Below are 14716 nucleotides of genomic sequence, written 5' to 3' on the forward strand. Positions count from 1 at the left end.
AGAGGTGATATATGGGAAAATGCTTATGTTGACTCTAAATTAAAACATGATGATAATGGTGTTTTGCTGGAGGACAGGTGACAGCCTGCTCATACTCGGAATATGAAATCTCCTCTCAAATCTCTATAACCCAAATGAAAACTCTCTCAAATAGGAAAAGGTACCAGCCTCAAAGAGCCTCACAAAGGAAAGGAGATTTCCTTTTTATTTCTCATATGGCCTAATGTGAACAAGTGGGCCCTTTTGCAAGGCTAACAGGCATTTTGTACTTCTCTGCCTCTTTCTTTCCTGGGCAGGTGGCCAAATGGAGAATCGATCATTTATGTTTCTGTTTCCTAAAGAAAAACCACTGGGAGCTGAAATGTCAACATTCTTCTCAGCAACTTGCAAATAATGAAACACAATTGTCTGGGAACCAAGAACCCCTCAATGAGCTCAGTGCATCTGACAGGAGTGTGTTACGGCAGGACAAATTCTCGGGGCTTTGGGGACCTCACAGTTCTGAGGGATGACAGATGGGGCACACGCACAAGGTCAGCAGTCATCACCAGGCCTGGTCCAGCTAGCCTGAGTCAACGTGAATGCGGACAGAGAACCCTTGGGGTGCAGAGGCAGACTCCTGCTCCAAGCCACTTAGACCTCAGCGCTTCCATGAAGGCAGCTGGCCGACAAGGTGCTCTGGGACACGTGCCTGGTGAATGGCTATCTACCAGGATGCTGGGAGAAGAAGCATCAGCTCCTTAGCAGACTTACTTGTGGCTCTGGGTGAGAACCAGGCTGTTGGGAGATTTTTCTTGATGTCCTTTAATTAATATTTGTCAGGAGCAAATCTTCATTTGCCTGGCCTCATACTCAGTAAGGAGGGACTTCAGCAAAATGAAGATCTTGGTCTTCATCCCTATCGCTGACTAGGGTCTCCTTGGGGAAGAAGACATGGCTCTATCTGATGGGAGTCTGGAGGGAGGCTGAGGACTCCAGGCTCAGTCTCTTTTGGGTTCTCTCCGTCATCTGCCCACTCGTAGAGAGGCTGCACTCTGGTCTGATCTCAGTAATGAATCACAGGTCCTACTCTGGGGCCAGACAGGGGCTGGTGGGGATAGGAAGGGATGCAGTTACCCATCTACTCCACAAACTAAGTGGAACAGCCTGTCTCTTCCAAGGATGCTCACTGTGGCCATGTATCCACGTCACCTCCCTCATTCCAGCATTTATCAGTCATAAGGCTGGAATTTAGAATTCCTCCTGTCAGACTTTGTTATCTACTTACCTATCAGATTTGGGCTTAGCAGAAGAAGAGAGCTCATTACTGGATTGCCCTAAAATCTCATAACATTGCTTAATTATAGAAAGAAAGAAAGGAAGGGAGGGAGGGAGGGAGGGAGAGAGAGAGAGAGAGAGAAAGAAAGAAAGGAAGGAAGGAATGAAGGAAGGAAGGAAGGAAGGAAGGAAGAAAGAAAGAAAGAAAGAAAGAAAGAAAGAAAGAAAGAAAGAAAGAAAGAAAGAAAGAAAAAAGAAAAGAAGGAAAACATTAACCTTTCCCAAGGTGATAATTTGTCAAATCATGATTTCACCTTTTTCTAGTATACTTTATAATAGATACATAACTATCAAAATAAAGTTTGCTTATGTAACAGCTAAAAAAATAACGGGTACACAGTTTAGAAAATTAAGATTTTTGGGTGCCTGGGTGGCTCAGCTGGTGAAGCAGCCGACTCTTGGTTTCAGCTCAGGTCATGATCTCACGGTCACAGGATCGAGCCCTGTGGCTGGGCTCTGGGATAAGCACAGAATCTGCTTCAGATTCTCTGTCCCTCTCCCCTCCAGCTCATGCTTGCTCTCTCTCTCTCAAATAAATAAATAAAATCTTTTAAAAAAATTAAAAGAAAGAAAATTAAGATTTTTTTAAAATGATGATTCCTACAGCCATACTACAAGGAGACTTAGCATCTGATATCCGTGTTAAACTGCTGAGAAAATTTGTATAGTATAAATAAAAATAATAGCTCTGATTTATTAAGCAAATAGGAAAGGAAAGGCAACTAGAGGGTGTTTTATAGATACTGTCCCAGTTCGTACTTGGAGGAACTTGGCCAGCCTTGCATATATATACATGTATTTTTTTTCTTTTCTTCCTCCTTTCTTACACTTAAAAAAATTGCACTGACCAACTTGTGTCCTGAGGGACTACTGGAAGATATGAAAAAAAATTCTCATAATATTGTGTTAGATGAGGAAAAAAACCAGGATATAAGACTGTATAATAGTAATTCCAATTGTATTACATATGTTTATAATTCACATAATATACATACAAATACAAAGACAGATTAAGTTACACAGAAAAATGTAGACACTGGTTTTCTTTGTGTGGTGGGATTATGGATGACTTTAATTTTTCTCCTTATATTTTTCTGTATTTTCAAAATATTTTACAATGAACATTTTGTGAATTCTGTAATTGGGAAGATACTTAAATTATATGTGTTAAATGCTTCAGGTATTTTATAGACTTCCTGCTAACTTATTTGTTTTTTCAATGTTTTAAATTGCTTTTTAAAAGAAGGAAACATAGACTATATGAAGACCAGAATGTGGGAGCAAACAATGCTCTTTTTCATGTTTTAAAGGCCATTTAATAACATAATTTTATTGTGTATATTAATTTTTTCCAATTTCTTTCTTAGATTTTTCAATAAAAAGGTCTTCTTTAAAGCATTTACTATCAAAAACTTCTCTGTGATATCTCCAAATCCCACAATCTCATTACATATTACTTAAAAAATATTTGTCTTTTACAAAGTGTTTGGAAACATTAATAGGAATGATAAGAATGAATAAAATTAGCTTTTATCTTAACATAGCATCTTTTACCATATTTATCATATGGTAAAATATTTAAAATGTATTAAAAAATAACAAAGGGGCAAAGATTCATAAAATCTGAGGGACTATAAAATTTGACAATTTTACTTTTCTTTTTGCAGGCATTGTGCAATGAAGATAACATTGAATAAAAGATGATATGCTCAGAAGTTATAAAACTGGGGCCCCAGCAAAATATCTCCACATAGTAGGTGCTCAATAAACATTTTCATAACAATTGAAATCTCTTCCCAATGAATTCATGCAGTGATTCATCAGTGAACCAAGTAATTTACTACTAAATGAATAAGTAAAGAGTTTTATCATAATGATCATAATCACTCCCTTCCCTCAGTCCTATAAAGTCTGTGATATTGAAAGTAAAATGTTTGCAAAGCACCTTGAGTTTCATCATGGAATCTTGACATAACTTGTCTCCCCGAGCTGCAGAAACCTCATCAATCCCGATCAGCTTGGCCTTGTACCGGACCCCTTCACCTTTAAACCTCTTTATCAAAGTGGCTTCACTGCGATCCTGACCTAAAAACAGAGAAAAGCAGGATTCAGGCAAGTAAGCATTCGGGTCCCACTGTCTTTAAATACCCATAGTATCGAGATTTGTTCTCTGGTTTCATTTATGTTCTAAGAAATCACTGGACCGAGTAGAAAAGAATGCTAGTTCTCCTGGATGCAAATTCTGACTCTATCCTTTTAAATCCAGAGGCAAGTTATTTTTCTCTGAGCCTCTGTTTTCTCAGGCAAGAGAAAAAGAAAAGAGTTAAAAATAACCAACCCAGTGGGGCATTAAGATAATTAAATCAGACAACATGTTTAAGGAGCCCAATACAGAGTTTGATACACACCAGGTATTCCACAAATAATAATCACCTACTAAGAAGTTCATGTCTGACATTCTTGTTAGAATAGTATTAGCACTGAGCCTCTTTGGCATTTCCAGCATTTAATATGAGTTTGGCCAGGGTCCAAGATCTTCTTACACCCAATTCCATGGGCTGTTTTATGGTGGGACTCCAGAGTAATTGCTTTGTATCAAGTAATGACACAGGGACAATGATCAAAAAAAATGGGTTTTACAATATCTCTTCTGCTAGCTCATGTGTGTGTATAAGGCGACTTGGTATGGTGGGCCCATATCCTGCAACAGCCTTTCTCAGTAATTATTAACATAATATTTTGCTAGGACATGTCAACCAGATGTTCAAATACATCCACATAAAATAAGGACAGTAAAGTTTCTGTGAACTGAGTGTTTCATGGGAGATGTTTTATAGACTTGATCCCCACTCTTTGTAAAAACTCAACCATATCAATTTTCTAGATAATGAGGATGAAGGTCACAGAATTCAAGGAGCTTGTCCCAAGTTCACCCAGTCAGAAAAAAAGATGAATGCACAGGAATTAAAATTTCTAGTATCATCAAACTTTCATAAAGTTTGCACATGTGGTTCTTAAGACCTAGAGCACCCTAGTCTTCTGATACTCATGTCCAGGAACATCATGAACTTGAACTTCCAATACCTCGTCCATCAAGGCTGCCGTCATGGGGCAGAAACTTTGGGCTGAGCGCATGAGAGAGAACCCAGCCTACTTCCTTTTATCTATATGACGTGCAAATTAAGGCCTTTCCATAATGTGAATTGAGAATTATTTGAGCTGAAAACAGGAAAAACAACGGCAATAGTTAACCACAGCATAATGCTTTTCTACTGAAAAAAACTTGCGGTTCATTTATTTATTCCATCGTCCCTCTCTGAGGGTCTCCTCTGTGCCAGACGCTGTAACTCACTGCAACAGACGTGTAAGACAAAGTCTGTGCCCCTACAAGCTCAAGATTCTGGTGACTGAAAATAAAAATGTGCAAGGCACTATGTTAGTTGTGTAAGAAGGTAGCAGCTTTAGTTGGACATCCTCATTTCAAATCATGCCTTTCTCACTTGAAAACCAGCTAAACTGTCTGTGGAGCCTCGGTTTGCTCATCTGTCAAATGTGGATAAAATATCTACGTTCAGATTTATCGTGAATAGTAACTTCTAGAGGAGAGTATGTGCGAAGCACGGATTCACATGCTAAGTTCTCAGAAAATGGTAGCTGTCGACACTATTACCAGCCCCGTGAAAGAAGCACGTAGAAGATACGATGCTGAGGCAAGGAGGGCACAAAGGAGAAATGTCTGCAAAGCCAGACCCCTGATTTCCAGCTAGTGCTTTTTCCCCACTGTACCCTTGCTGACTCCTGGTATATGCAAGCCTTTGAATTATATTCCACAAAGCAGAAATAACACAGGGATGATTAGTCAGAACCTATAATCAATGTAAAAATTCAGCCTCAGGATTCTGTGAGGGCAGATGTCAGAGACTAAAGCTAAGAACAAAGAAGACACTTGCCGTGATACACCCTGTACAGACATCTAGCTCAACAACACAGCTGTGGACCGACATGTCACCTCTCTGCATTATCATGCAGTGTTGGGCAGGAGTGGCCTATGGTTTGCTCTGGTTCTTGGGAAGGTTATGTTACTCTGTCCCAAATACCATCTCTGCCTCTTCAACACATGACACTATTTCAGTCACCAGTCAAATCCCTTTCACTGTGTGGGACTTCTCCAAGCTTTACGTATAGGTATCATTTATCAGGTTCTGTTCAGAGCGCATTGTATACACCAACTTGTTTAGCCCCAGAAATAACCCTAGACATAGGTACTGTCATTCAGGTTTTTATAAATGAGGATCTAAACTGAACATCTGAGAGGCCAAGTAACTTGTCCAAAATTACTAAGTGCGACCTGAACCCAGATCTCTCTGACGCCAAAGCCCAGGTTTCTGGTTTTGCACGTGTTCTGTGTTTTCAAGTTTGTGCTCTTAACCACCAGGATTAATTGCTTCTCATTCTACCTGACTTCCCCATCTTTATATTGTATCAAAACTCACCTGGCCCAAATCTGTTGATACCTAATACATTGGTAGCATTAAAACTCCACTGGAGAGACAGCTTGAAAATGGAACAAACAACTTTCAGCCTCCGCATCATGTCCCAGAAAACATCCACGAGTCAGATACAAAGACAGCCTTAAGAAACATTTGTCAAGGCGTAGAGCTCTACCAAGGAGGACGCTTCATAAGGAGGCAGAGCCAGATCAGGTGAACGAGGGCAGAGATTAATAAGAAAATATTAGGCCATTTAGAGGAAAGGAAGGAGCCCAATTTAGATTAGGACCCAGGGCCAAGCTAATTTGTATGAAGGGCACTTATGCAGTAGATAATCCAGTTTCTCATTAAAGGCTCCACCATTAAAAGGGTAATTTTTCATGAGCACATCTTGAGCAAGGTCTCAGTTATATTAGTTAAGAAATAAATAACAGATATCAGAGCCATAAGGCTATTCCATCAGAGACCCACACGATGTGAGGGTATTAGGGTAAGGGTCAGTCTTCATGCGTCCCAAGTCATCATGAATCCCCAGCCTGTTTTGCTGAAAGCACTACTGACCCTATGCTTCAGGATGGACAAAAGCAGGGACACGTGTTTCAGGAAAATCATCAACACTGTCACTATCAATTATCGAACATTCACTCTACCAGTCGCTGTGCCAAGATTCTACATGCAATCTCTCATGTGATCCTCACACCTGCTCTTTAAGTTAGACTCTGTCACCTGCCCTATTTTATGGAAGATAACCAACAGCAGAGCCAGAATTTTTTAAATAACAGCTTTATTGAGATATAATTCCCATACCATTCAATTCCCTCTTGTAAGGAATGTAATTCAGTGGTTTTAGTACATTCACAGAGTCGTACCACCATCATTGCTAGCTAATTGCATAACATTTTCATCACCCCCCAAAGAAGCCCTGTACCCATTAGCAGTTACTCCCCAACTCCCCCAAACCAACCCAGGCAACCACTAGTCCATTTGCTGTCTCTATGGATTTGCCTATTCTGGAGGCAAACTGCATTTCATATACATGGTATCACACAATGTGTGGTCCTTTGTAACCGGCTTCTTTCACTTCTCATCACATTTTCAAGGTTACTGCATGTTATAGCATGGGCCAGTATTTCATATTCCTTTGTTTCTGGCTGAGTAATATTCCATTGTATCGAAGCACCACATCAGTTGATGGACATTCAGGTTGTTTCTATTTGGGGGCTACTATGCCATTTGTGTTAATCAGTTCCTGGGGGGCATATTTTTCAATTCTTAGTATCACACCACTTCTCCCTGAGTACCACTTCTCTCCTGGGTATAATACTGGGTTATATGGTAACTCTATCTTTAAATTTTTGAGAAACTATCAAAGTGTTTTTCCAAAGTGGCTGTACCAGTTTATAATCCCACCTGCAAAGTATGAGGGTTTCTGTTTCTCTACTAGATATTCTTGCCAATACTTCTGTTTGTCTTTTTTGCTTTTGCCATCCTTACGGGTGTTTAGTGATATCAGAGTTTTGTTTTGCATGCTCCTCAGGACTAGTGACGGTGAGCATCTTTTCTTGTGCTCATGTCCTTTTGCATATCTTCTCTGGAGAAACTCTATTCAAATCTGACATAGTCGGGGCACCTGGCTGGCTCAGTCGGAAGAGCATACAACATTGATCTCGGGGTTGTGAGTTCGAGCCCCACACTGGGTGTAGAGATTACTTAAAAAATAATAAAATCTTAGAAAAATAATAAAAAGAAAATCTGACATAGTCAAATCTGACAGCCTGAGATTGAACCCAGGTGTTATGAAAAATTTCATGCTTTTAACCAGTAGGCTCTTTGGCATTGGTTGACCTTACTCCATACTCTGTTATGGTACTTGCCACTTTTTACTTTGTATCGTAGCTATTTGAGAAGATGTCTCATGGAGTCTACAGTAAACTGGCAGCTATCTTACTCCTAAGACAAGTACCTTATAAACACACACACTATGCCTGATCTTTTCAGACCTTATTCCCCTTACTCCTCCAGGGACTGGAAATAGGCATTGTCATCATTCTATGAATGAAGAAACCAAAGCCAGAGAGATAACTAAAATTACTGCAAGCTGAGCTGGGAACAGAATCTCATCCTGTCCCATGCCAAGACCTGAGATCTTCCCCTGGGAGGCAACAGGGTGTAATGGCCCCAAACAAGAGCTCTGGATTCCAAGGACCGGCATTCTGGTCCCAACTCTCCCACCCACTCCCCTCATTGTGTTGTGTTGGGTAAGTTCCCTTCCATGTCTGCCACAGTGTCTTTCTTCTGTGAAGAGTAGCTAATAACCATTGCTCCCACACTGGGTCCTTGTGTAGGTCAAAGAAGTGACCCATAGATAGCAACATAAGACAGTGACTGGCAGTCGGGGCTCAACCAAAGTTGACCACTGTCATCTGGGTGATCGTACTTCTAGCTTGCCTGGGACAATCCCTGTTTATACCTTCTGTCCTGACACTACTACTACTACTATCATCCTACCGCTCTCAAAATTATCCCAGTTTGGATAATCGGTGGTGTGGTCACCCGAGTTATATCATCACCATTTATGTACTGCCCTGCCCCAGGGTGTTCTTTGTGCTAGGCAGTGTGCTATCTTTCTGTGGTACCTAGGTGTGTGGAAAGAGTCCCCTCTCCTTTCTGGAGGAAGCCACATTTCAGGAGGGGACACACAGAGCTTTATAAAATATGACCAGGGCTGTGAAGGTCATAGAGAGCTGAGGGGAGGAGAAATTACTTGTTTGGTGGGGAGAAGATTAGGAACAGCTACAGGGGTGAAATGACATTTGAAGGAGGCTTGGTGAGGAATCAGTGTTCATCAGGCAGGAAAGGGAGAAACTTCCAGAAGAGCCAAAAGTATGATGATGTTCAGAGAAAAGGTGAGTCATTGGGTTAGTCTAGTCTTGAGCATTTCTCAGCCCTAGCTACATTTTAGAATCACCTTGGGAGCTTTTAAAAATAGTACCCCACAGATTCTGGGTAGATTGGTCTGGGGTGAGCCTGGGTCAGCAGACATGCTTGGGAAGCACTGTGTTAGAGCACAGGCCTCACATGATGCTGGCCAAGGCTGCGGGGGCCTATTCCTGGGGCCCTGGAGCTTTTGGGCTCTGTTCTGTAGGCCCCAGGAGCTCTTCATGATCCTTTCTGTTGTGAGGATAAGGTTTAAATAACACTGAGACAACATCTGGGGATGATGGATTGACCACGCATTCCTTCATTCATGGAGTCAACATATATTGTGTACCCACTTTGTGATCTAAGGTGCTAGAGATACAGCAGCGAACAAAACATAAACAGCCCTGCACTCGGGGAGTTACATGCCAGGCGACAAGCCAGTGGGCTACTGTAGACATTTCTTCTTTCTAATATAATGGAGAATCAATCACCTGTAAAAAACAAAACCCCAAGCCCCAAACCCCAAATCACAGATTCCTAAATACCATCCGTTGAGACTCTGAGTCTAGTGGGAGGGACCCAGTCATCTTTGAGGATGGCCTGTGTCTGGGTCAACTCAATCTACTGGGTCCCTTTCTAGAAACAGAAATTCTGAGTGGTCACATTGCCTAACCTGATACATCTAGGTTAGTGCCAGAGCCAGGATTGAAACAAAGGTCTGCCCAAGTCCACAGAACCAGGATTTCCAGGGTTTGGGTTTTTATTTTTAATCCCATGTCTCTATCAGTAAAATACTGTTGAGCCTGTACATCGAAAATAGGTATATTTCTGTATAACTTACATACATGTACTACCTACAATCTGTGCATTAATATTATTAAAGCTCATTCAGTCTTAAAATGTTTTAGTTTAGAACCAAACATAAAGAGATGTCTAATAATCTCCCACATCCCCAGCAGATTATCTTGCATACCCTGCAGGGGTCTGCACCTCACAATGCTTCCCTGCGGATTTCCCTGAGAAATAACAACCTGAAAGATCCTCAGGGAGTCACGGCAAACCTACAATCACAGTAAGGCATTTGGGCTTCCAAGAATGGTCCGTTTCTAATTTAACAATGGACTGCTGGTCATCCTAGCGGCTGCTGTCTTTTATGGCCACTGAGGGTCGGTGGGGTGCACATACACCACTCTAAGCATCTGGAGGCATCCAGAAGTCACCACAGAAGTACCTCCACAGTCACCCCCAATCCGTGCCCCACACTGCCTCCAAAGAGCCGCAGCCCCAGTGCCAGCCCTCACCACGCTACCGTCCTTGAAATGCCATTGACTTCACTCCGCCTGCAACAGGCAGCCTCCCTCTCCTCCCTATCTCATTCCGGCTTCAACTCCAGTCCTCCCGGCCGGGCTTCTCCGTGCCCTTGGCCCCTGCTGTTTCCTCCTCTCTGACTTGCCTGTCTCTTTGATAAATGTTTCAAGTGTACCTTCAGGTTAAGTACACCTTCTGTTATGAGGGCTTTTTTGGGGGGTGGGGGGAGGAGAGCGCCCCTCCTTCCCTATCCCCATTCCCCACCAACTGAAATTAACCTCTTTATATACTCCAAAGGCCTCTCTTGAACCCATCAGCCTCACATTGGGCCCCTTTCCCCCTTATCTCTCACCTTCTGGCCTTTACCCAGATCCTCCAACAAGCCCTACTATGTGCAACACAGGCTGAGCTCTGCACCTTTTCACCTGCTATTGTCTGAGCCTGAAAGGCATTGCCCTGCCCTATCTCTCTCCACCACCGCCCACACCTGAGGCCTCAGCACAGGACCATGTGCCCAGGGCTCCTCGGATCCCAGGGGTCTATCTGGGAGGTCCCCTCTGAGATGCCTCCACGGCACTTTCCTGATAATCCCCTTGCATTCTCGCAATGACTTAATCTCATCTGTAGAAATCTGTTTAAATCCAGCCTTATGCTCAGTCTGTAAGTGCCAGAATATAGGGAGCTGTGATGGAATTGTTGACCAAGATACCAGAGCGCAGCATCTTCCTAACACAATATTCTCTCACAGCATCTGTCCACAGTATCCATGGCACCTCATTGACTTTGTCTTCATGCCTCCTTCTCTGCGCCTGAGCTCCACCAAGGCAGGGGCTGGGAGTGATTCATCTCTGGTTTCTGAACCTAGCATGGTGCCTGGCACCGAGTGGAACCGCAGTGCCCAGCTCCACTGAATAATTGAATAAATGAATGAATTTCTTTCTTTCCTTAAAAGAGGCAAGTGGACTCTTGGAGTCAGAATCACTACAGGGAAGTGTAAAGGGTCACTAAACACCCCTTCCATACAGACCCTATTTCAAATCCATTCTGTGAGTGTGATTCACTTAGTCTCCAAGGAATAAAATCCCAAATGGGATAAAGTAAATATCACACTCACGGTTATTTTAAGGTTGCCTTTGCGTTGAGCCATTAAGGAAGAGAGTTTCTCAACCTCATCATAGACCTGCTCCCCTTATAACCCAGGAAATGCTGCTCCTCAGAATTTAAATCGCGGCAGTCCCCAGGGCACTGAGTAAATTCCCCGTTTTGAACGGTCCTCAAAGCTGCTGTCAGGAAGAACACTGAGACCCTGTCTTGGAGCAGAAGGTGCTGCCAATGTGGACGTCCCACATGGGGAGTGACCTTGCAGAAGCTTCAACTAACAGCGCTCTGTCAGAAGTCAGGGTCCAGAGGAAGCAGGCAATTAGCATTTTTTATGACACTGAGCAGAGAGCCCACAGAATCCACTAGAGTAACACATGCCTCCCATTCCGGGCTGTTCACTAAAGACTGCTAATGGCCACATGAAAGATACTTCACACCCAAGATTATTTTCTCTTTATCCCCCCAACTCATCACAGATTGTAATGAGCCCGGCCACAGGAACCCACACAAGAGCCAAGGTAAGTGTTTTGCTGTGTTTTCTTCTAATGTGGTCAGCCTGGCTGTGAGTTCTTTTAACTTCCGATAGTTAAGAGCATTTCCCTGTCTAGCGGAGGTCAACTTCAACAAATTCCTTACACTGAGCTGAGGGTTCACTTCTAGGTTTAGAGAGATACTTAAACATCTAAGGAAGTGTCTCAGTCAGTTCGGGCTGCTGTAACAAAAATCCCATAGAGTGGGTGGCTTGAACAACAGGCTGGGGGCTGAAAGCCCAAGACCAAGGTGCTGGCTGATTGAGTTCTGGGAAAGAGCTTTCTTCCTGGCTTGCAGATTACTGTGTCTTCCCATGGTAGACAGAGTGAGTGTGCTATCTCTCTTCCTCTTCTTACAAGGGCACTAATCCCATTGGGGTGGACCCTCATGACATAATCTAAACCTAATTACCTCCCAGAGGCCCCACCTCCAATACCATCACATTGGGGGTTAGGGCTTCAAGGTATGAATTTTCTTGGGTGGCTGGGGGTGAGGCAGTAAAACACCAATATTCAGTCCATAATAAGGGGGCCAGGATTTAGAAGGAAGGGTAAAAAGCTGGTTGATCCCTGAAGATGAGCCTGTCCCATTTTCATAAGCTGTCTTACTGAAGAATCACCATACCTTGGAGAGGGGGGCTGGGGCACAGGGAAGTCAGGTCACTGACACAAGGCCACACGGCCAGTGAGGGGCACGGTGCCTAACTCTTTGGAGTCCAGTGGCCTTTCAGTAGCTCTGCAACTTCATATGCGTCATACTGGAAAGGTTATTTAACTTTTCTGAATGTTAGCTTCTCCATCTGTAAAACACTGCAGTTATTTGCACTGCTCTCTAGGACAGTCAGAAGGATTATATAAAACAACACACATTTCACTCTTAGCACACTCCCTGGCACATCATAGTCATTCAGTAATATTTATTACCTTCCTCCTCCCCAAATAATATATTTCACATTAAGCACCAGTGGCCCAAAGCGAACCAGAGCAAAGCCTATTGCAGTAGGAGTGATGGTCCCAGCTGTTTGGGAAATATTTTTGGTTGTCTGGGAATAAGGGTGCAATTAGGAATAGGATGTTCCTTCCTGAAGGCAATCGGGAGATCACCTTATGAATTATTAACATAATACCCAAACTGAGACATCCTCCTTCCTTCTGCATATCTATCTGAATTACCAGGCCATCCATCTTGATGATAAGAAAATTTCAAAGAGGTTTTTTTTTTCTCCCCCAGCCTGTCCAACATGACTCTGTCCATTGCCGAAAGAGCTCTATTTTCTGTTATGTTGTCCGATTTAAGAACAGATTGTGAGGGGAATTTCAGAGCCCAGCAGCAGAGATAACTTATTTTATTCAGAATTCTATCTTGCAATTATCCAGGTGTTGATTTGCAATGGACAAATAATTATGTATACTGGCTGCGTAGGAGAGAATGCTGATTTTGTGTAATTAACTAGCTGGGTAGCGAGCAGAATGAGGGGAACAACACACTTAGGGGGCTGTTAAAATGTGCTTTTATGAACATGGTTGCTGTCATTATTGCTAAAAGGTAAACTAATTAAAGAGCCAAAATAATATTCAACCTATTATTCATGCACACATTCTCTTAAAAAGATGTTCTTCACTGGTATTTCTGAAAAGAGCTCTCTATAAAGAGCATCTGGAATCCATTGGCATCTTCCCAGGTAAAGCCAGTACTAAGATTCCAAAGATTCTAGTTCGAGTACTGGGAATCTGCATTTTCAAAGACTGGCCTAGGATTCTGAGGCTGAGTCAGATTAGGAACAAATGAAGTGTAAAGCAGGGACCTCCATACAAGTGACCCAATCCTTACGCTCGGATAGTTGGTCCCTCTTTCATTTCCTTTTTATTTAAGGTCCACTAGTACTTATTTCTGTTTCTTTTTCTGTTTTTTTCCCCCTGCTGGGAAAAACAGAGAAACATCCCGATTTTAAGATTGTAAAGTTATCTGTAATTCTTTGTGGCTGAGACCTTCTGAAGCCCCTTCCATGGAGACCGAGGAGCTTGGTGTATCCTCCTAACTTGGGCCTATCCAGGACCATTCAGTCTAGCTTCTCATCTGCAGCTGTATTTGTCCATGCCTGCTTACTGAGAGCCTGTTCTCTGAAAGGCATTGCCCTGCCCTGTCTCTCTGAGGACAGCACACACTATTGGCTTCTTGGATGTCTGACGGTGGGGCTTGTGTCTTTTTCCTGGTGGTCAAGAGACAAACTAAACTAGTGTGTGTTGCCACGAGGGTCAGACCAAAGCATGGACAAGGCTTTAAAGGATATGTACGTCCTTCTTGATCACGCCTTCATTCCTTTACAACAACTGAGCATGGTATGCATTATTAGCCCCTTCTTACAGATGAGAACATTGAGGCTCCAAGAGGGTAAAGCCTGGCCCGAGAGGACAGAGCTAGGACAAGGCAGAGCCAGGAGTGCCAAATAGCACATGGAGTTAATCAGAAGATGTTTTAAGGAAGCGATTGTGAAGATTTGGGCTGGGTAAGAAGCAGGAGCACAGAGGGCAGGGGAGGACTGGTCTGAAGCTAGAGCCCCAGCATTTATCTTTGTTTCTGTCATTTGCAACCTAAAGTGTCCTATTAGGGGAACAGTGCTGCATGGAGGAAGGCAGAGGGATGCAGATAAAATACCAAAGGGGTGGGGGCAGGGCGGAGTAAGGAAGGGGGAAGAACAGCTTCCAGATGGGGGTTCTCAGCTGGCTTTGACATTCAGAAGACTCAGTCTAGAGCAAGTCACTTCAACTCTGCAAAGGAGGACAGCAACACTCCCCTTGTAGGATTACTGTAAATGCAATCATATATTTGAAGCATCCAGCACAGCTGGGCAGCTCCTGGCCAGTATCACATGTTGATAATATTTTCATCCCTTTCCTGTGGACTGCAGGCTACATGAGGTGTGTCTCCTAGACCAGTTCCGGGTCTGAAGGCTCATCCCCCCCAGGTGATGTGCTGGCTTAGGAAGGCTCTGGGGTGAGTTGCTCTCAGAGAACTGCCTTCCACCAAACAGAGTCATATTGCCCTCA

At 43.1% G+C, this 14716-nt stretch overlaps 1 protein-coding gene across 3 annotated transcripts in view; it reads right to left on the reverse strand.

Annotated features, from left to right (window-relative positions):
* Nucleotides 1-14716, reverse strand: part of LOC115942550 (disabled homolog 1) — a 1065325-nt gene that overhangs the window by 133993 nt on the left and 916616 nt on the right. For all 3 annotated transcript variants that reach the window (XM_081818492.1, XM_081818493.1, XM_081818494.1), the window contains one exon: nucleotides 3263-3402. In XM_081818492.1, the coding sequence (XP_081674618.1) occupies nucleotides 3263-3402 (140 nt within the window). The remainder of the gene's footprint in view (nucleotides 1-3262; nucleotides 3403-14716) is intronic.

The sequence above is a fragment of the Leptonychotes weddellii genome, chromosome 4 (genome assembly GCF_054177405.1).
Source record: "Leptonychotes weddellii isolate Sample4059 chromosome 4, ASM5417740v2, whole genome shotgun sequence".
NCBI classification, from domain to species: Eukaryota; Metazoa; Chordata; class Mammalia; order Carnivora; family Phocidae; genus Leptonychotes; species Leptonychotes weddellii.